Source organism: Nilaparvata lugens, chromosome 7 (assembly GCF_014356525.2).
Source record: "Nilaparvata lugens isolate BPH chromosome 7, ASM1435652v1, whole genome shotgun sequence".
Classification (NCBI taxonomy): domain Eukaryota; kingdom Metazoa; phylum Arthropoda; class Insecta; order Hemiptera; family Delphacidae; genus Nilaparvata; species Nilaparvata lugens.
Window position 1 is genome coordinate 51,125,206 of NC_052510.1, and position 21,299 is coordinate 51,146,504.

General features: G+C 33.8%; 2 protein-coding genes across 2 annotated transcripts in view; one reads left to right on the forward strand and one right to left on the reverse strand.

The window, feature by feature from the left end:
- LOC111056778 (elongation of very long chain fatty acids protein 7-like) overlaps positions 1–3,127 on the forward strand; it is a 46,237-nt gene extending 43,110 nt beyond the window's left edge. Inside the window, exon 8 of the mRNA XM_039433047.1 lies at positions 1,659–3,127. Within this exon, the coding sequence (XP_039288981.1) occupies positions 1,659–1,883 (225 nt within the window). The 3' untranslated portion in view covers positions 1,884–3,127. The remainder of the gene's footprint in view (positions 1–1,658) is intronic.
- A 3,817-nt stretch (positions 3,128–6,944) lies between these two features.
- On the reverse strand, positions 6,945–18,113 carry LOC120352218. Its single transcript, XM_039431966.1, has 8 exons — positions 18,081–18,113; positions 17,021–17,194; positions 12,954–13,057; positions 12,039–12,179; positions 11,147–11,287; positions 8,611–8,744; positions 7,319–7,545; positions 6,945–6,953 (listed from the first exon to the last, which is right to left on the reverse strand). Exons 1-8 carry the CDS (start codon positions 18,111–18,113, stop codon positions 6,945–6,947), a joined length of 963 nt encoding a protein of 320 aa, XP_039287900.1.
- Between the last annotated feature and the right edge of the window lie 3,186 nt (positions 18,114–21,299).

A 21,299-nucleotide genomic window follows, 5' to 3' on the forward strand; every position in this document is an offset into this window, starting at 1 on the left:
CCGTACTTGAGCCACATTGGTTAGTTTCTTAATATAATAAGTAATTTAAATACAGGACTACTTGTAGTTCGTAGTTCAACACATCATATTACTTCATTGGCAAGTTTTATCTATAAACTCTGCTGGCCTTATATGGAAGGGATTAGTTTCCGGATTCGCGGCTCCATAAAACACGCACTACTTGCTTGGTAAAAATATAAATTGATCAAATTATGCTAGTAATTAATCACTGCAGTACATTATTCAGTAATAGTGAGTGAATCTAATAGAATATTCTGAGGAATACAGTATCAGTTTCATGAGTTATGAAGGTAAATAAAAATAATACCGAGGGTGATGCCCACATAAGCTCTTAGGCTTGTGCCTATATACATTCATATTAATATCCAGCTTCACATAAAGCTGAAACAGGCGTTATCTCACCCTAAAAATGTAAATAAAGGAGAAGTTTTATACAATTTGGGCAAAATCCTCATCTGTCCATTCAAATGTGGTATATCGTTCGAAAAAATTGTAGGCTTGAAAGCGGTGATTCAAGTTCTGATGGAGCTTTGATCCACAAAGCTGGGCATCAATACGGGAAATTATTGGTAATAATAAAGTATTATCAATCGACTACATTATATTATGTTGATGTGTTCTATGGAGGACAAACAACACGAACCCTCACTTATAACATCACTTCTCTTTCAATATCAATCATGATAGTAAGAGTAATCCTAATTAAGGATAACATATACGTTTTGTGAAGCATGGACACATTGTGATGTGATAATAGATCTTCACAAGACACTGGCTTCGCGTTCAGAGATAGGAAGGAAGAACCCAGCATTTCATGACTAGTAAAAGCTATTTGATTCAATACTGGACTAAAATGCAAAAATATCCAGTACAGGGTTTCACTCGTAATACACGCTCCGCTATTACTTTGTAGTGGGGTGTGAGATAAGGGTGATGGGGGCTGGAAACTACTCCCATCCCACAAGTTGGTGTCACTGAAACGCTTTTATTCCCCAGCCATTTTTCATAACTGGAGGAAATATTTGGAAAAGCAAGTCTAGTTTACAAAAACCTTCAATTTCACGTTTTGGTTTCTTTAAGCCGGGTCCATACTGAACAAATGTTCGGCAAACATGTTTGTTGAAACAGTTTGGGCAATTTTTTTATGTTTAATACACAAAGTTAGCCCGTGGACAGTGTGGACGCGTCACCAAACAAAATATTTGTGAGTGGGGAGAACAGATTTTATGTTTTACTGCTAACAATGAAAATGTTTGGAGAAACAGTAATTTTTTGTTTGATAAACAATGATTGTCCAAACTTTTTAAAATGGTTGTCCCTGAGCCCCTCAACAAACATGTTTGCCAAACATGTATGTCGAACATTTGTTCAGTGTGGACACGGCTTTAGTAAGAAACAAAGTCTTAGAAAACTGGTGAGTATCAACAATAATTCAAATCTACACTGGAAAAGCAAGCCCAGTTTACAAAAACCTTCAACATTCACGTTTTGATATTTTTAGTAAGAAACAAAGACTTGGAAAACTGGTGAGAATCAACAATTCGATACCACAAGCTGTTTTTGGATCTAATGAGACATGCTGTTTTTATAAACCGAGTGGTGACAAATGAGCTGATTGTGATGACATTTTGTTCCAGGGTCAATTCTGCATCGGACTGGTCTACATCGGCTCACTGATAGCATTCGGATGTAACCTGCCAAGAGGCTTCAGTCTGTTCTGGGCGCTCAACCTTGTCATCTTTCTGGCGCTCTTCCTCAACTTCTATAACAGGACTTACAGTCGGAAGCCTGCTGCTGATACTGTGAAGCCGGTCACACCAACGCCAGACGCTGAAAAAACCGACAAGGAAAAAGCCAACTGATTCGTTGAGTGATGTGCGCTCTCTGCATGACAAAAACGAATTTTGTTTCTAAATTATGTGTTGCATTCTTGCTTTAATTGCGCTCAAAGTAAACCAAGTTATTTCCAATTTATCTCTTCTTTATCGAAGTTCGATGGTTTTTCTAGAAAATTCTTGAACTGGACAATATTGAGCAAAAAGAAGCTAGCGGCCTTCTAATTTATTTATTCTTTATTGGAGCTCTTTACGAAAAGTTTGTAATCGTTTTAATACGTCTTGAAGAAAACTGGTATATCATGATGCGGATATTGGTTTCTATCAAGCAGATGAATACGCATTGTTACGTCTTCATCCTTCATGGAGTGAAGAATTGTAAATTTTTTCATGAGAAAATCTGGAATGTTTTAAAGCAGATATTCGTTACCATCATGCAGCTAAATATTCATTGCTATGTCTTTAATATCTATGAAGTAGAGATTTTTTCACGTGAGAATATCTGGAATATTCCAAGTTATACTGTCTGCAGAACCACTCTCGTATGTACAACCTGAGATCAGAATCGGAATGTTAGTAATCATATTATCCTATGATTATAGACTCCAGCTCCAATACAGTTGAGACTCCCAGTTGTATATTTACAATAAACAAAAATATGAAAATTCAAAAAGTGAGTTCTGTCGGAGACTTAAGCTCAAAAACCTTTCGAGAACACACAATAAGGGATTAGATTTGAATAATTTCAATAAACTGATTGAGATACTCGAATCATTTCCTCCAGGTGATTGGATCAAGAAGTATGCTGTAATGTGGAGACCAATTCCTTTATGATATTGAGTTGATTATAATAGAAGTATAATTCAGAGGGAAGCTATGGTGAATGAAAATTTCATTATTAGATTGATGTCTAATTCATCGAAATTGAATAGAGGAACTCAGTAATAATCTCTTTCTTCTTATTCCGGTGTTGAACAATGGAGAAATGAGAATGGAATTATTTCACATTAGATTCAATGTTTTCAAATTTCTAAGATGTATTGTCAAAGTATTGAATCACAATCACATGCAAACTTTATTAAAAAAAACCCCATCCAAGAGAATATCATATTTGAAATGTTCTGTAGTGTATCGTATGAAATCCAGCCTTATTTGTATATTATATTATAATATTAGAATAATTTAGTGTATTTGTGATTGTCTATAGTTTTATTATTAAGTTGATTATATTCTGGAATCTATTGTTATTTATTAAATATTAGTCTCAGTAATTATTCTTGCCATCTTTTAACCTCATTATTTTCACATAGATAAAAGGGTATTGATGAGAAATTTTCATGAGTACGATGAGCTTACCACTTCCTAATATAATACGCCTTTGTCAAGCTCTTAATACAGTAAACCTACCAAAGAATGAACGAAGTTCTGCAAGAAAAAATGTTTTTGGAAGGAGGATGATGCTGATCAGCTGATCATCAATGTCTACTTATTGGTTCACGGCTGGTTGACTGACAAAAGATGCTTGCAATCTTGCATTATGTGAACACAATCGTGAATGGTATGTATATCCACTCTCAACTTGGAGAAAAAAATCTTTGAGAAAATTCAGATAGACAACAGCGAAAGAATTTATTAGCAATGGGCCCTTGAAGTAATAAGGATATGGAGAAAAATCATTGATGTTGGAAGAATTTCTCCTGATAGGAGAAATTCTTCGAGAATAGATCAGTAGGATAAATAATAAATTATAGAAGAGAACTATATTTTTATCAATGCTGTTGATACCAGTTAATGCATTGATATTTTTATCAATACTGCCATATAGAACTACTGTCAGTTGGGTTTCACTTCGAGCACGTTTTTGAATGAAAGGAAAAGACATTCAATTTCATAATATGTATTATAAATTCAATACATTTATCTTTCTTTATATTTACATGTCGTTATATTTCTTCATACATTTATGTATCGCATTGTCTACTGTTCATCATAGCATCTCACTACATTACACTTCTATTATGGTACTGAAATTGAGGAATATATCATAGATACAACATTCAAACCACATCAAACATGAACATTATTTTTCGTCTTCGTCTTCATCCTCTTCCAGATGAATGTTATAGTGGACAATTTCTAGAGATAGCAACATAACAGATATAATGATGGCTACAGCATACAGCCACAAAATTTTGTTGACGTGATCCATAGTGACTCCCAACTCGTTCAAAGGTACAGGCAGATCTAGAGTTTGATGAACCCACACTTTCAAGAGTCTTTGAATCAGTCCAGATGTATGGAGGCGTAACAAACTGCAAAAAAATGAAAATTGATTATCTCCAATCATGCAGGTTTGAAGGTTTTTATTAGCAATAACATTTGAAATGTCTGGAGTATTGATATTGGTCTTGTCTTAGGTTGACTATTCTTATTTGTCTAGGTTGACTTTTCTCTGCCAATCGACCCAATTTCCTTGTCATGGTGATTGGAAAATATTATTTGTTGCATTTTCTAATGGTTTAAACTCCCTCCACCATTATGAATTTGAAGATTACCTCACTTTCTCTAGACTGTTGTTCCTCCTTCTATTAGACGCTCCAATCCCAGAGAGCATTCTTCCAAATCAAATCCAAATCCAAACAGAGATACACAATTGTAATAAGAAATGAAAGAACAATACAATCAAAATGAAAAAAAATTTGCGAATAAAATGAGGAACTGGGGTTAATTTTATGTACAGATATTTTTAATAGATCAATCTCGAAAAATTGGTTGGACATTTCTCATGTTTAAGAAGGGGTCCTTTGGTTTGCTTCAATTTTGGATTGTTCATTTAGTTGACCGAGCGAAGTGAGGTCTAAGATTCAAGTCGACGGTTTTCCATTTCTCTTTATGTTAATTTATGTTTATATATATTATGTTCCGCATTTACAGCGAAACGCGACAATAGATTTTCATGAAATTTGACAGGTATGTTCCTTTTTGAATTTCGCGTCGACGTATACATACGATTTTTTGAAATTTTGCATTTTAAGGATAATAAAAAAGGAAAAGGAGTCTCCTTTGAACGCCAATATTACCGTAAAAATCAGACTCCAGAATTATTCATCATAAATCAGCTGTCTAATGGACTATAATACTAACCGTTCAAAAACATCGAACATCTTGAAAATGTATCTTTCCATCAACGTTGTAGACAGTTGCAGCCAGACTTTATAACAGCGCTCACACTCACATTCTGGGACGACAAGTCACGGTACGATAGGACAGAAGCATAGCTCTACGTTTATTTAGGATTTTTTCTAGACATTTTAAATTGATAAATTATTTATCAAATTTTGAGAAAAGATAACAACAGGTCAATGTAACTTAATGAGCGTGAGGTCTACTGTTCACAGAACTACTAGTATCAGTCAATTTACGATATTACATATCAATAACTTGATAGAACCATTTTCTATCATCAACTTTTGAATTCACTAGAATAAAGTTTTATTTGGTTCAGGTTAAAAGTTATTAAAAATAACTGAAGCGTTTACCAAGCATTGAAAACGTTTTTGTACGGAAATCCTTTTCTCATCAGAAGGGGTACATAGAAAACAGCATATCTGTTTTTCAGTTTGTAAGCTGTAATGCAGTGTAATGCCGCAATGTAATGTATGTAATGCAGTTTCTCTGTTGTTTCTCTGGAGTTTGGTACGACTAGCAGGTCTAGAATAGTTTGCATGCACTTAGCTCTGTCAATATTGTTGAAATGTTGAGTGAATTATCTTCTCGGTGTGTTAAATCCACTTATATAACTTACTAAACTTGTTACTTGCGAAGTGTGTGATCTGTGAGTATTAGCATTTTAAACTTGGATTATCATATATATATATCAGCGTCAGTGAACGAGTCCAGTAGAGTGAGAATATTATTCCCATGAGCTCTAATGAGACTAGAATGAGAAAAAAGATTATTTTCTATGTTTTAATGCCATGTCTACTTCCCATTCAGCCACGAATTTTTATTTTGCATGCAAAAATTATTCTAATGTTTTTATCTAAAAGAACTATTTTTTCTATGATTTTTAATATAATCTTTTTCATTTCAAACTTCATGGTCGCCATTTTGTTGGATGTCCATTGTGATGGACACTGTGACTCAATGACTTAAAGAATGCAGGAATGACCACAGAATGGTTGATGATGAATGTTATCAAATGATATCTTCGAATCTGAATCTTCGAAATATTAAAATCACATAACATTTTGTGTAGTTGAGGAGTTGATATTGTGGTAATTATTCATATTAAATGAAAAAGACTAAGAAATTGTCAAAAAACCACAGATATATTTATACTTAGAAAGACCGGTTTCAGTTATTACACCATTGTCAATCTCTGATAAACTAAAAATCACATAACAAACACCCCGAGAGTGAAACTCATTAGGAGTTACTTCAACTATAAACTTGCAAATAAACTACACTCAATATCCATCACAGTAGAAAAGCATGTCAAAATTAAATTCTTCTCAGTATTTCCACTGTCCAGAATTCGGGAAATGAGTTCTGACGTAACTTTCCTGAACAATCGGGCCGATAACATGATATAATGAAATTAGTGCCATGAAAATAACTTTGCACTCAACATTTTCCCTGGAGCATGCAAACCCATCCATTACAGTCGGAAAATTCATCTGAGGCTTCATAGAAGCTTCCCAGTAATGTTGCTTCTCTGTAAAAAACTGCCTTCTGACATTTTTAACATCGTGAATTCCATTATTAAAAAGCTGAAAGTATTGCCATATGCTCAGAGATGTTATTGCATGAGGTATTCTTTCTGATATTCGTTCGTCATCATGGCATTCAGGAAATTGATGAAATGTGGAAAATCTTTGAAAACTAATCGCTTATCAGTGTGTGTCATTGAATATCAGAAATATCACTGCATGATATTTAGAACTGAATCTTAACCAGACTATTGATTTCAATTTAAACAAATGTACATGATTGAACACTGGAGTGTTGTCTGAGAAGTATCAAGATGTTATTGGAAGATTACATACATCTCACCAACAATAGTATCTGAAATCTACATGAAGTTGCTCATGATATCTGGAAAACATGTAAACAAAATGGGTGAGGAATATGGGAACAGATTGTTATCTAGTACTTTTTGCGCACTCTAACATCAATTAGATTGACATTGGATCAATTATAGTTCCATGACGTATCCTGTGCCCGGGAAAAGAGACTCCCAAAGTTTATTGAAGTGCTATCTGTAATTGGCTCTAATAAGCTGTTTGGATGATTCGAAAGCAACCTTGATCGTTAACCAACTTTCTTAGTTAGCATAATAGAGTCAATTTTACACAAATATTCTTGATCTCCTCACCTAGATTCCACTCCTCTAGTTTTAGAGAATCGATGAAAATCCAATCAATTCTTCTAGTTGAACTTTCATCAATCACATGACTCACCAGAAAAAGAGCCGAATAAGCGAAATTCTCCACTCTTATGCAGAGCGAATGTGATTTTCTAGCGGAGATGTCCGATAACTTTTCTACTCCTTGATCGGTTTTGAGGACGGCAAGTCGCGAGACCAGAGCTGCTGAATAGGAGGTCTGCATAAGCAAACCGAATAGTAGACTTAGTACGGCTACAACATGCAACGAGGTAGCTGTTGGGCTCTCTCTCAATCCAAATCCTTGAAAAAATCAAATGTCAACAAATGATATTCCTGATTGGAGGAAATTCCTTGAACTGTAAGTTAGTGAGAGTAGTTGTGTAATTCTATATTATCGCTGAACTCTAGTATAGATAAAGCTTCATAAGAAAAGTAACACAGGCTACTCTACGTTGCTGTTTGAACCACAAACAATTACAATTTTTTATCAAGTGTGGAAAAGGGGTGTACCGTAGCACGAAATCCTCCAATCAATCATTCAATCCAAATCAGATCCCTACAGAGGAATCTGAAGTAGTGCCGGCAAAATTTAACAGGTCACTTGCCAGCTAGATCAGTTCAACCTACTGAGTTACAGTTCCTAACTAAGTTAGTACAATCCTGATTTTCATAGTTAGCTCAATAGTTTACCGCTAAGGAATAGGTAAGCTCAATATTTGGCTAGTCAAAAATTTTCTTCTATTAAATCTTGAATGAATCTTTACAATGATTTCAAAAAGTACCTGTGGAAAATTCACATGCATAAAGATGAAATATTATAGATATTGGAGCTCTATTTCTTTAGCTATATATCTATTTGTTTATCATATTTTCCAATATTGGAATAATGTCCAAATGTACCTGTGGAAGATTTACATGTGCAATGATGAATCGCTCTAGTGTTCCAGTGATAAAGTGATATATTGAATTGTGTATCAGATCATACTGATCAATATAGAAAGAGGGGACTCCACAATGTCACCACGATAAAGGAATAGACTGATCAGGCAGGTAAAAGATTGATTCATTGCGTCTATCCAACAACAGAAGTCATGCGGAAATAGGTTGCCTAATAATAATACATTTTTTCTTCAAACAGATGAATTTCGTAGGCTGAAATAGCAAAAGTCACCAAATTGAATTTCCCTGCAATTTTCAGGTCAAATTGTTCTCCTATTCAATTAGGCTGTATTGATGATCATAGAACTTGCTTGAAATTTTGTTAGCATGAATTGATGATTTGATATTGAGCGTTGCATTTGAAAACAGTAGAATGACCTGAATTCCCTGTGGAAAGTGCAGCTGAATTCAAATGTGAGCACTCACCTCTCTGGGTAACTGAACCCAGTACAAATAGCAGGCAGCAACTGAATGACAATTGATTGGTTCTTTCATCTCTCAACGGCAGTTTGTGACCAAGTCCATTGGAGGTATCACATTTTTCTATTTCACAGAATCGTCTGTGAACAGGAAGTTGGAAGTAAATGCCAAGCATGAATTGAATACGTCTTATTGACAATCGTAAACTGGGAGAAAGAAAATGCTGATATTCAATGATGACGTTTAATGTCAAGAAACATTATACAAAGTATAATGTTTAATATGATCGAAATTTTATTTCGATCATAAATGTTGATATTAAATTAATAAGAGGATGTATTATCCTCTCATTCATTGCGAATGTTTCACTCATGGCGATGCATGGAAAAAATTCTAAATTCAACATAAAGCTGCTTCTTTTCCAATTTTCGAATGAACATTTTATTCCCAATGAAAATTAATATTAATAAAAATTAGTTATAAATCTCATCATTTCATTGAGATACTTTCATTATCCAAATCGAAAGATCTCGTGAACTCTAAACAAACAAGACAATTCCTTACGTTTTCGATGCAACGTAGATAATAAGGACTCTGAAGTACATAATGGAGACCTTGAAATTCAAAAGTGAAAATGAGGTATGTTTCAAATCATGATCAAGAATCTCATGTATTAGTATATTATTTTAATTCACAAACTTCCTGATTCGAGACTTTCAATTAAAATGCACTAGACTAAGATATTTAAGTATCTCCATCTTTAATTAACAGAGAGTTCTTTTACCCAGATTAGATAAAAGTACTAGTAGAGAAATTTTGAATTTCTAACTCGAAAATTTCATCATTAATTGAATTCCACTCATTTTACAATATACGATAAGCTGGACTGAAAATTATTCTGGAGATATATGAGATAATAAGTTGAGGGAAACTTGGTAAACAAAATTAGAAAATATCATTCGAAGTGAGGAAAACATATCAAGCATGACCGAATGTATCTGATGAGTACCAACGGCACATCAAATTATCATTACGCAATCAGTGCTGCTCTACTCTCCCACACCAGTTCTTTCTGCTCCTGGTAAACAGAGTGAGATTTGATTACATCAGAATGATCAGGAATATCGAATTTCAGGATGATTGCATTCATAAGTAAACATCTATCAGTATCTGAAATGACGCTTAATGCATACAAGATCTCTTGTTTCAATAGTCTATACTCTTTATCAACTATGTGCAATCATGTAATTTGACAGCTAACATATTGGATTCTCTTCACCAATCCTGTAATTAAAAATCAATTGAAACTCTTGTGATTGAATCATAAACTACTAGAAAAATAAATAAAGCTACAATCAGCGTACTTCATCAATATGCATGATAGTCATGTTCTTATATTCATTATGATTAATAATAAGAATATTATAAGCACAATATTAATCTGTATGAGTGATGAAACTCGTCAAAAGTTGTATTATCAAAGAAAAAACAAAATGTAACACACATAATTGACTAAGCGAAGTGAAATCTAAAGGTGCGTACAGATTTACGCGCCGCGAACATAAGCAATTCACTTTTAATCAGCTGATGCCAAGCTTTATATATCTTTATCTTACCGTTTCTGTAAAAATACAGATATAATAAGCTGATTAAAAGTGAATTGCTCATGTTTGCAGTGCGTAGTATATCTGTCTTGTAGATTCAAGTCGACGGTTTCGCATTTCTTCATATTTATGTTCCGCATTTACGGCGAAACGCAGCAATAGATTTCCATGAAATTTGACATGTATGTTCTTTTTGAATTTCGCGTCGACCTATATATAGGGGTTTTCGAAATTTTTCATTTTGAGGTTAATACAAAAGGAAAAGGAGTCTCCTTCTAACGCCAATATTACCGTAAAAGTCAGACTAAATAATTATTCATCATAAATCAGTTATCGAGTGGATTATTAATTGCATGCGCTATTGCATGCAATTAATATCTCAATGTTACTTGGTAAAAAATCAGCTGCTGCGTGGACTATTAATTGCATGCAGCATTGAATGAAATTTTTATGCACTATTAAATGAATTATTGATTGCATGCAATAACGCATGCAATAAATAACTAAAATAGCATAGAATTGTCTCTCCACCTTTCTCTGTTTTGAGCTCGGACTGACCTGTTGCCAGTATGTCTTGAAGGAGATTAGCTCCTGATGTTAGCATTTTTGATACACCAACACCCCAATACCTATTAGCCGTTTTCACACCGATATCTCGGCGACACGACATACAGACAGGATTTACTCTGATGGACAGTATAATAGGAGGCTGTGGTTTATAACTGCGTGGGGTCTACTATTCACAGAACTACTAGTATACTTTTGTTGTTATTGATTGACATACATATCAAATTATGTATTATACGTATTTATCAAGTATTTGTTATCATATGATGATAATAAAGGTGATAAATAATGATTATACGATCGCCAACGTTTGAACCAGACAGTCACCCTGAGGAGGAGAAGAAGAATGAATATAACATTTTAATACTCACCTAAAAGATGATATTCCCCACATGAATATAGTTATAACAATTACAGTGCCAACAAAAGCAAGCCATAAGTCTCTGCTCCAAGCCAGTATATACGACGAAGAGCTTCCTTGACCTTCCTTTAGTCTCATGAACAATTTGTACCTGAAATAGATACTCCTTTGTACCTTTGATACTCCAGTAACAATAATATGTTAGTAGTAATTCTTGATTGAGATCTATCAATTCTTGTTTGAGATCTATCTCAAACAATCAATGGAATAATATGATTGTGTTTTATCGACTCTTAAAATAGAGCTTTGCATAGGATTGGGCTTGAGCTTAGATTAGTAAACAGGAAATTCTAAACTCTTGATTAGAGTTTGTCTTGAGACGAATAATTCAACCAGCGTTGAAACACCAAATTGGGAAAGGCAATACTGAGAATCTTTTTCATGATTTCAGCATTCAAAAATATTATTGTCAACGAGAGAAGCTAATGCTTGATGAAGAAGCTTTAAGATGAAGGAACTCACATCAAATATGGAAACAAGAAATTCAATCTTTACTCTCAATTTGTGTTATGATCCATGAATATTACGAAGTGATGCCCCTGACAGAGTTGTGATACTACAAGCAATACATGAATGTTGAATGTATTGCCTTTGCAGGCGAGATAAGTGCAGTATTTGTTCTATAGCTACATTTTTTAACTACTTTTTCTACTAGTAAATAATTCTGATGTTTCCACTCACTTCAAGAGGAGGAGTGTTTCCTTGAACTCAATTTTACTCTTCATTGAAATTTATTTAATAAAAAGCAATGAAGTTTTACCCTGCAGTAAATAATTGGAATAAATAATTATGAAATTATTAAATGAGAGCGATCTTAGATAAAGAGAAGAATCATCACTCACCACGAACTCATGATTGGCATGGAATGATCGATATCATAGATGTCTTGACTTGAAAGGGTTGTTGGGTTCAACATTATGTCATAAGTTCCATTTTGTAAAGCTGCCTTCCCTTCTGTTATGTTCAGCATGTAGAAAGTACTCCTGTAACATTTTACATGAATGTGTAAGTTCATCTTGATGTAGAAGTTTTTTTAGATTTATCTATAAAGAGTAATCTTGAAGGTGGATTTGATTAAAGCAGCCTGTTGGAGAATCAAACATCGTCATCTAGTCGACATCTTCATAGTTTGGGCCTTGTTAGTTTCTTGAGCCTGATCCAGTATATCTTTCCTTTAAGGGATCAAAAATTAAACCTAAAAATGATTACTAGTAAGAAAACCTAATAAAATCATTGACTTTTTCAGGAAGAACATAACACACAGACTTGAAATCAATAGCCTATTAGTCCAAAAACGTCAAAAAATCATTAGCTTAGTATTTTAAGAAGAACATATAACACAACAACTTTGCACTAAGAGCACAAAAATAAACAAAGTAATATAATGAATTATTATATTATGGTGCCGTAGAATAGAAATTGATGCTCAACAATGAACAAGAATACAAAAATAAACGAAGTAATAATTATCATGACTGTTATAGTACCGTTATACCATAGCCACCTCTAATACAAGGCCGCGGCCTACGATATTGCAACGTCGCAGTGTAGGCCTATAATCTAATACATGATTGGTGAAAAAGATTCTAGAAAATACCAGCTGATCTTCTTCACCAATCATGTATTAGATTCTAGGCCTACACTGCGACTTTGCAATATCGTAGGCCGCGGCCTTGTATTAGAGGTGGCTATGGTTATACCCTAGGTCTGTGGTATAGAAATGCATTACAATTTATTTATGTGAAATATTTTCTCACGTGAATTTCAGTTCTTCTTGTAGGATATTCCAGATGTCTCCAATGTATCCATTGATGGAGAGAGTTCCGTTCTCAGATTTTGAAGTGATTATGTAAGGAGGCACCTAAAAAAATCGTTTGATGACGTAGATAATGTTCAACAGTGATTATTTCAACACCTCATTATGGGAAAAGTTTACTTTCCAAACAGCAACTCTCTTGAAAAAGTCAATTTGTCACTACCAAAATTTACTATCATTCCTGGATTCTAGTTGTTATCAGTGTGGTTTTGATTGTATATTGCCCGTTTACTCTTCTTTGTGATTGTAAGAATCTTGTTGATTAGATGCTTTCGTGAATTAATAAATGGACAGCTTTTGACAAGAGAAATTGAATTTATTCATACATTGATAGATAAAATATCATCCTCAACTATGAATGATTGGAAAAGGAACAACAGGCTTAAAGCCCAAAACTATCCCTTTTTCAAATTTGGATAAAAATTGTCCAAAGATAGGTTATAAAAAATTGAACAAGAATATCATTATTCATGATACGTTATTATTCAATACATTTATTATTTTATTATTTATTTATCATTTTTATTATTTATTTTATTTATTCAATACACGAACTCATTGTAATATTTTGCTAGTTCCAACATTTAAACAGGAGGAAATATTTCCAAACACAATCAGATTCACATTTTTTACTTTGATAAATGAAAATAAAAACAGATAAATATGATGTCTACAGCCATAATTGAAACAAAAATAAATAAATACAAATAATGAAAAATTCATTTCCTAAGCGGTTAATGAATGGGACAGAAGTGAGATTTGATACGTGAAGATGATTGGTATAGTAATATAGTATAAAAACTCAGGAAGAGAAAGTGTAAAATTTCAGTGTTATAACTTGAAGAATCCAATATAAAATAACCTATAAACTTGAGTGTGAATGGGAAATGACATTGGGTAATACGGCAAGGCAGAACATTAAAAAGGATCTCTCTGCTGATAAATAAATGAAATTGGTATAGTATGGCCAAATTACTTCTTACCAACTATTCTATAACAGTACTTCTAGTATAAATTCTATTACCATTACCAGTAATTGCAATCTGAATTCAAGTGCAACAGTTCATCAACCAATATTAGTTGAGACCGGCAGACCCTGTAAACCACTTAATCGGATATCGTATTGACTCCGGATCGCCAAAGGGAATAGGATTGCAAAACCTCTAAGTCCTTCAATTATCAACACTGTAGAACGCCCTTAATTGGGGTTGAGCTCCACCAGATCACCAGACTAGCCGTTCCAACGAATCATTAACACGAATTCCTGCTCATTTCCTCCTCCGTTTTCCGAGGTAATCCTTGTTCCAACTGTCAGTATCCCCTGTAAATAACATCAATGCTTCCCATTTAAACAACGCTGACAGTTTTAAATGGATCTTTGTATGGTCTCCGAACGTCAAATCCCCTGTTTGTGAGTCTAGTTTCTTTTTTCTAATCAGTGGTTTTTCGCTAGAATGTATTCGGGACCAACGATTCTCACGTTTAATTGGATTCCTGATTCTGAGAAAATCTGTCGACTGTTATGTTACATGCTCTGAATAACAAAAGTTCAAGAACATCAATGAGTTTCACAGGTAATTGGAGGATTTGTACTAATCAAAATAATCTCACTCAAATCCTTTACCAAAGATACTTCATTCGAACTGAGTGAGGATCTTTTTTGGAAAATAATATATTATTTACATATTATTTTTGATTGGAAGTCAAAAGATTTGGTGATTTGATACCCTTCATCCATTCATGACATTATATAAAAATCATTTCCTTGTACTCTGTTCATGAGAAACTCCCTTTTATTTATTACCTGGAATGAATCGATGAAATCAAAAAAAGTCATGAATATTGGAGATTTCATTCTTGGGGAGATTATTCCTAGAGTAACTGCAGGAAATACTGAAGAGAGGAGATACCGCTCAACATGGCTGGTGAGTCTCTATTCTGAAATTCCATTATCATCATATGTCATCAGTCATCATGAGTCGTTATCATCAAGTAGTTTTAGATTGGAAGGTTGAAGGGCCATAGAGAATTATAAAAAGTATTCTTTATTCTAATAGAATCAAGATTTTCATAGGAAATGAACACCTAATTGAACGAACGTAGTGAGTTCCTACTGATGACTAGAGCCTCGGGTCCTTTGTGTCCTCGAATCCGTTTGAGGGTTCGTGGGTTTGTTCGACGATTACTTTTGACAGCTTTTATCAGTAAGTTTGAAAATTTTCAGCACATACTCTTTGAACAAATCAAGTTCCAAGTTCGTTGACCAATGATATTGACTCACTTCTGTGTCATTTTCAAGGATATGACAGCTCTGAAATTGCATGACAAATAATTGTTGTGGCTTGTATAGCTGAATGCTGATTTGTGTTTTGGGAGTTAACTTACAGACTGTCTGTCCTTTATGCGCCGACACGTGATTTCAGCTGTCTGTCTTGAATTCTAATTATGACTTATCAACCAATGCGTAGCAAACTATAAAGTTTTATTGATCCACATTAATTATTATAACAAGCACCGGATTTCAAAATAAGTGCATGATAAGTTCTCCAGCCCAGGAGGATCACTTGCTTAAATTTAATAGACTTACGTGAAACCGGGGGGAAAATGTATTATACTACGTGCTCCGGGACTCAGAAATGCTACAACATTAATTTACACATTTATAACCCAGTAAGTGTTGCCATCAACCGGTTGAATTGAGAACTACATCAGTAGGCGTTCCAATCCACCAATCAGAAGAGAGTATGGGGAGCTTGGAGGCGTAGCTTGCTGTCTGTCATTGGTCCGTTATTCTTACGGCATGATTTTGGCATTTTCTATCATTCCCTCTCTCTCTCTCTCTATCTCTCTCACTCTCTCTCTCTTTTGTACTCATACATTCTTTTTCTCTGTCACTCTTTCTTCAATCGAGTGTTAATGAGGAGGATATTCTTGAAAATCATTTACGAAGAATTGGACCCACAATTTAATCCGAAGTTGCGGATTACAATATCAGTAGGTATAACAATTTTGAGCGAGCTCTCTAGCCCGGGGAGCTCACTTCATAGTAATGTTCTATATTCTATTGAAGTACAGCATCAGATGATTAGATACTTCATCCGCTCATGACATTATCTAAAAAATAATTAAATTGTCTTCATTTCCTTTTTTATGGATTGAGCGAATTACAAATGAACGTTGTTATTGATTGATTTAGAGATTGAATTAAAAGGATCTTCAAAAGATCATATTCCAGAACCATAAAAATGAATGGGATGAAAACCTTACTGGGAATCATTACAAGAACTAAGCCCGGTTGCACACCATCCGGTTATATTTTAACCATGATTAATTTTACGAGAACCAATCAGCGTTTTTGAAAAGACGGCTTCTCTGATTGGTTCTCGTGGAACTAATCACTGTTAAAATTTAACCGGCTGTTGTGCAACCATAGTGATAGTATTATACAACTCTATAGTAAGGCCCACGTTATGATGACAGTATTTGATCTACATTGATGTAGCTATACTTGTCTATCATATCATTCAACAAAGTAGATAGTGCTATTCGTCTCTAGATCCGCAATGTTGCCAGATCATTTTCCAATAATGTGGAAATATTAGACTATTAATTAGCAAAATAATCAATCTTATTTATGATAATTTACTATTAAATCATTGAAAAATATATTTCCTTGAATAATGAAATATAATAATTGTTTATTTTCAACAGTCAATATCACATCAGATATATCGGTATGAGCTATCCTCTACAGAAAGCAGTGGCAAAGTAGAGAATCGGCAACGCTGTTTTCCTATCCTTCTCCACTGCAATTATAACGTGAACCTCACCATAGAGACGAATTTTCGCATTATATCTCTCCAGAAAATCAGCTAATTAGTAGCTCATATTTCCAAGAAGTAGATTCGTTAGGGGAGAGGAAATGTCACCCATGTGAGCTGTCACTGATGGCAAATAATTGCTATGATGTCTGAATGTATTGGAGCAGATATCACCGAAATATCATACCTCTTCCACTATCACTTTGAAATTCCGTCCAACTATATCCAACGGCTTGTTCCGTGTATACCATCTCTTCAACAGAATACTGTGATACTTAGTGAACGTTTTCACTACAACAGGATCGTAGAAATCATCAGCTTTCCGGAAATGAGTAGTATTGCCACAGCAAACAGGGCTAGCCTGAAATAACATTAGATATATATAATATTGAAATAATATTGGAACTCATTGGCCCGGTTGCACAGAAGCCGCTTGAATTTCAACCGTGATTAATTCCACGAAAACCAATCAGAGAAGGCGTTTTTGATAAGATGGTTTCTCTGATTGATTCTCGTGGAGTTCATCACGATTAAAATTTAACCAGATTTTGTGCAACCGGCACATTAAATTTTAGTTGATCATTTATCATCAAGTAATATGCAACAGATTGAATGAGGAGAGAAGAAGCCATGCTTATTGCAAGGACTTCTCCAAATCAAAATGATTGATTTCGCAGATTATGTTTGTGATTATACAGACTCATCTTCTGATTGATGATTCAACCCGTAAAGCCACTTTTACTTTATAAGCACTTGGACTTGGATAACTTTTCCACTTGACTGTTTCTTGCATCAAATAGTGGGAAAATTGTCATAATAACATTCATTAATAACTTGAAAAAATGTCAGGCTTAGAACTTCAGATCTACATTTTAACTGTGTAAAATCGTGAGATATTTCTGATGAAGCTCAAATCTGGGACCCTTAAGGGACATTAAGGGGTGAATCTAATTGAAAATACATTGAAAGGTTCGCATACGCTTAATAATGGTTTTAAGGGAAGATCGTCCTTATCATAGCTCCAGTTATATTGTAATGAGAATCTGGTATATCTATGAGGTATGTAATGAATATCTATTAAAGAATATTTGCAAGAAAAACTGCTTGAATAATACGATCTTAGAACCCGTAATATTTAGGGAGTCCGGTCCCACAAGGTGTCAAGCTATCAACTGAATAAACTTCAATAAATGAATATTCATCCTCGAGATTACTCCAATTATTGCTGATTTCAGTTTTAAACTTACCAGGTAGAGTAGTATGAAACCATACAAGTTCATTGTGCTTATAAGAAAAAAAATTGACTTACAACTTCATTTTATACAATCACTTACTCTATTTCTGTGGATGGAATTGTAACTCTGTAATAATCATTCCTCTCTGTTCGTCAATTTCGACAGGCAATTACTACAAGATTGTAGAAATGATAATAGTCTTTCTTATGTAGCTCATTAACGCACCTGCTGGGATAAAAATACCGAAATATGGAATCGTTGACATTAGAGGAGAGTGTTTGCAATGATGATAAAATTTAATTAGCGGTAGAATGACAAGTTGACAGGAAAAAGAATTGACAAGGAGTCAGTGCTTTCCTTGGGATAAATATTCTACATCAAATTGATACATTTTTATTCAAGTCCGGAACTACTAATTAATGTTGAAGTGTCAGTCTATTATAATGAATAATTTAAGATTTATTGATCAATCAGATAATCAAGAATCCAGCCTTTGGAGATATGATCAATTTTTCCAAGTAAATTTTGAAGGAGAAAGGTTCTATCGAATTATCGATTATCGAATTATCATATTCGATCATCAAGAGATGCCAGATTGCCAGAATATGATGTTAAATGCTAAATTACTGGAATAATTATAATGCTACAATATATAACAATAACATTTTTGAATGATTAAGATTTCGAGATGATGAGATCTGCATGACAAGATAAACTGGGTTTCCGAGAATCAAATATAGATCTTTTATTCTAAATCTGTGATCTCAGCTTGGGTGGATATTACTGGTCTTGAATAATTACTGTTTTCGTACCAGCATAAAGGCCTGCATCCAATTAAATTCTGCTCTGCTCCACAAAAAATGAATATCATTCGTTTTTATGAGAGTGTTCATTTTCCCAAATGTGTGAACACTTCCATAACAACCAATGAAACAATTATTTTTCCAACACAATTGAAACTCACCAGAAATCAGGGTTCAAACGACTACCTCTTCTCTATCTATTCTAAAAACGATTGTTTGCTATGTGAGAGCCCAGTTGTGTCATTGACTCGACTAGTTGTTTGTTTATTTTGTTCTTTTCTTGTGGAAATAAATATATTATCACTATTATATTCAATAGCATAGAGAATAGATAGCATGAGCTATCTTCATAACTTATCCTATTTTTTCTCTATGATCATAGTCTCCAATTTACTGTTAATGTTATAATGATGGTGTTACAGTTGACCTGTAATAAGCAGAACAAATGTAACCAGGACATTTCCATAACGTTGTTATTCATTTGTTGCGTTATCGACACATCAAAGTTGTGTCAAAGTTTGTTTGTTGTTTGCATAATCGGATGTCCGACGAGTTAGATATTCGCCTCTGGAGTTTCGGCAACATTCTGCCCACGTACACAATTATTATCGTGAGACTCACTTAAATCTGTCAGCATTCCTTACAGATAACATCAATGCTTCGCATTCAAACAATACTGACAGTTTAAAGTGAATATCACAAATGAACTCACGCATGCGCAGATAACTTTGAGCCACCCTCAAACAAACACCTGTCAGGGTCACCTTTGCTGATAACCATCACCACTTAACAATACGCTTGCCTATTCAATATTGGAAAAGTGGAAAAACGCATCACAATCTATAGATTCACTGATAACTGAATCAGTAAACCATAATGATAAACGATAATAACCATGAAGATAAATGTATTGATCTTCTACTAAATTACATAAGGCTATTATTGATCATAATTAATTTGTGCAATGGACGCTTTACTTCTTGTTATATTGAAGTATAAGTGAAGTGATGAGATTGAACTGAAAACGGTGAACTAGTTCTCTGTTAGGTACACAGAGAAATTGAGAGAAGAATAAAGAGAACTAGAGAAAATTAAAGAGAAATAAGAAGAAATAAACAGAAATTCAAAGCACTCCTCACAACAGAAAACTGTGAAGAAAAGTTGAAGAGAAAAGATTTTCATGATTTGTCTATGATAAAACCGATTTCAAATACTTAATTATTGTTAATGAGACCATTGAATATTGCCTACTCCACATTTCTAAAAGAAATTAAAAAAAAACTCGGAAAAAGACGGATTTGGTGATGTTCAAGTGTCTTCATTCAATATCAACAGAGATCATACAAATGAATATCCTGGAATATATATTTATTTGTATCTTGTTATTTCATGGTTCACTATGGAAATTACTGAGATATTGATTGCAATTATTCAAATGCTAATGAATTAATAAAATTGTTATTAAACGAAAATCCAATTTTAATACTGTGTCTCTAGAAGAAGTCTTCGGGGTGATTCACAGCATTTAATTTGGATTTTCGTTTAGTAATAATTATTATTTCGTAGATTATTTATCATAACAAGAAGTGTGCTGGAGCCTGAATTAGGAACAATGCAAGCTCTATCGATAATCATGTGAATGTGTGACAATAATTTAATTGAGCTTAAATATTATGTATGCGAATGATTTCAATTATGTGAGAATATCAATCCTAATCAATTTGAATTTATTGACAAAAATAAATTCAGAGATTTAATGTTTGACATTAGTTAGTAATTGGCATGGACTTATCAAAATATTCAGCTTAACTTGTCTCATAAATATTCTGAAATCAGATTCAACAAAGATTGTTTACGATGACTTACAACCTGTCCTGCCACCCAATTATTCACTGTTATGACATTGGTATCAGATAAGAAGTTTTGCTTACTCCCTTTTTATAATGAGCATATTCATACCCAACTTTTGTAAGATTTCAGAAACATTATTTGTTACTCAGTCACTAACTCAGTCACTCAAGTAGAGAAATAGCAGAATTTCTTTGATTTGATTTGAGGAGTAAGCACTAGGCTATTCATACAATTAATAGTGAGTAACTATTGGAATTTCAGGGAGTAAATAGTGCTTTGTGTTTCATCGGAAAACTGTCTAGATGGGTGGTCGCAGCCCAATAATGATTCTTTTGTTAGTTCTGATGTTCAGGGTAGGTTATCATCTTTCCACCATTATCAATAATTTATCATCTTTTATTTCTCAAGGTTTGTCAAGTTAGGAATTCTTTCCCCACACACGGATTGATAGCCTAAGTGGGGAAATATATTTCCTTGATTTGTTGCTGTTTAACTATTATTGAATATAAATATGGTTTTTTGTGGAAATAAATAAATTGAAATTGATTGAATTGAATATTATTGAATTATGAGACTG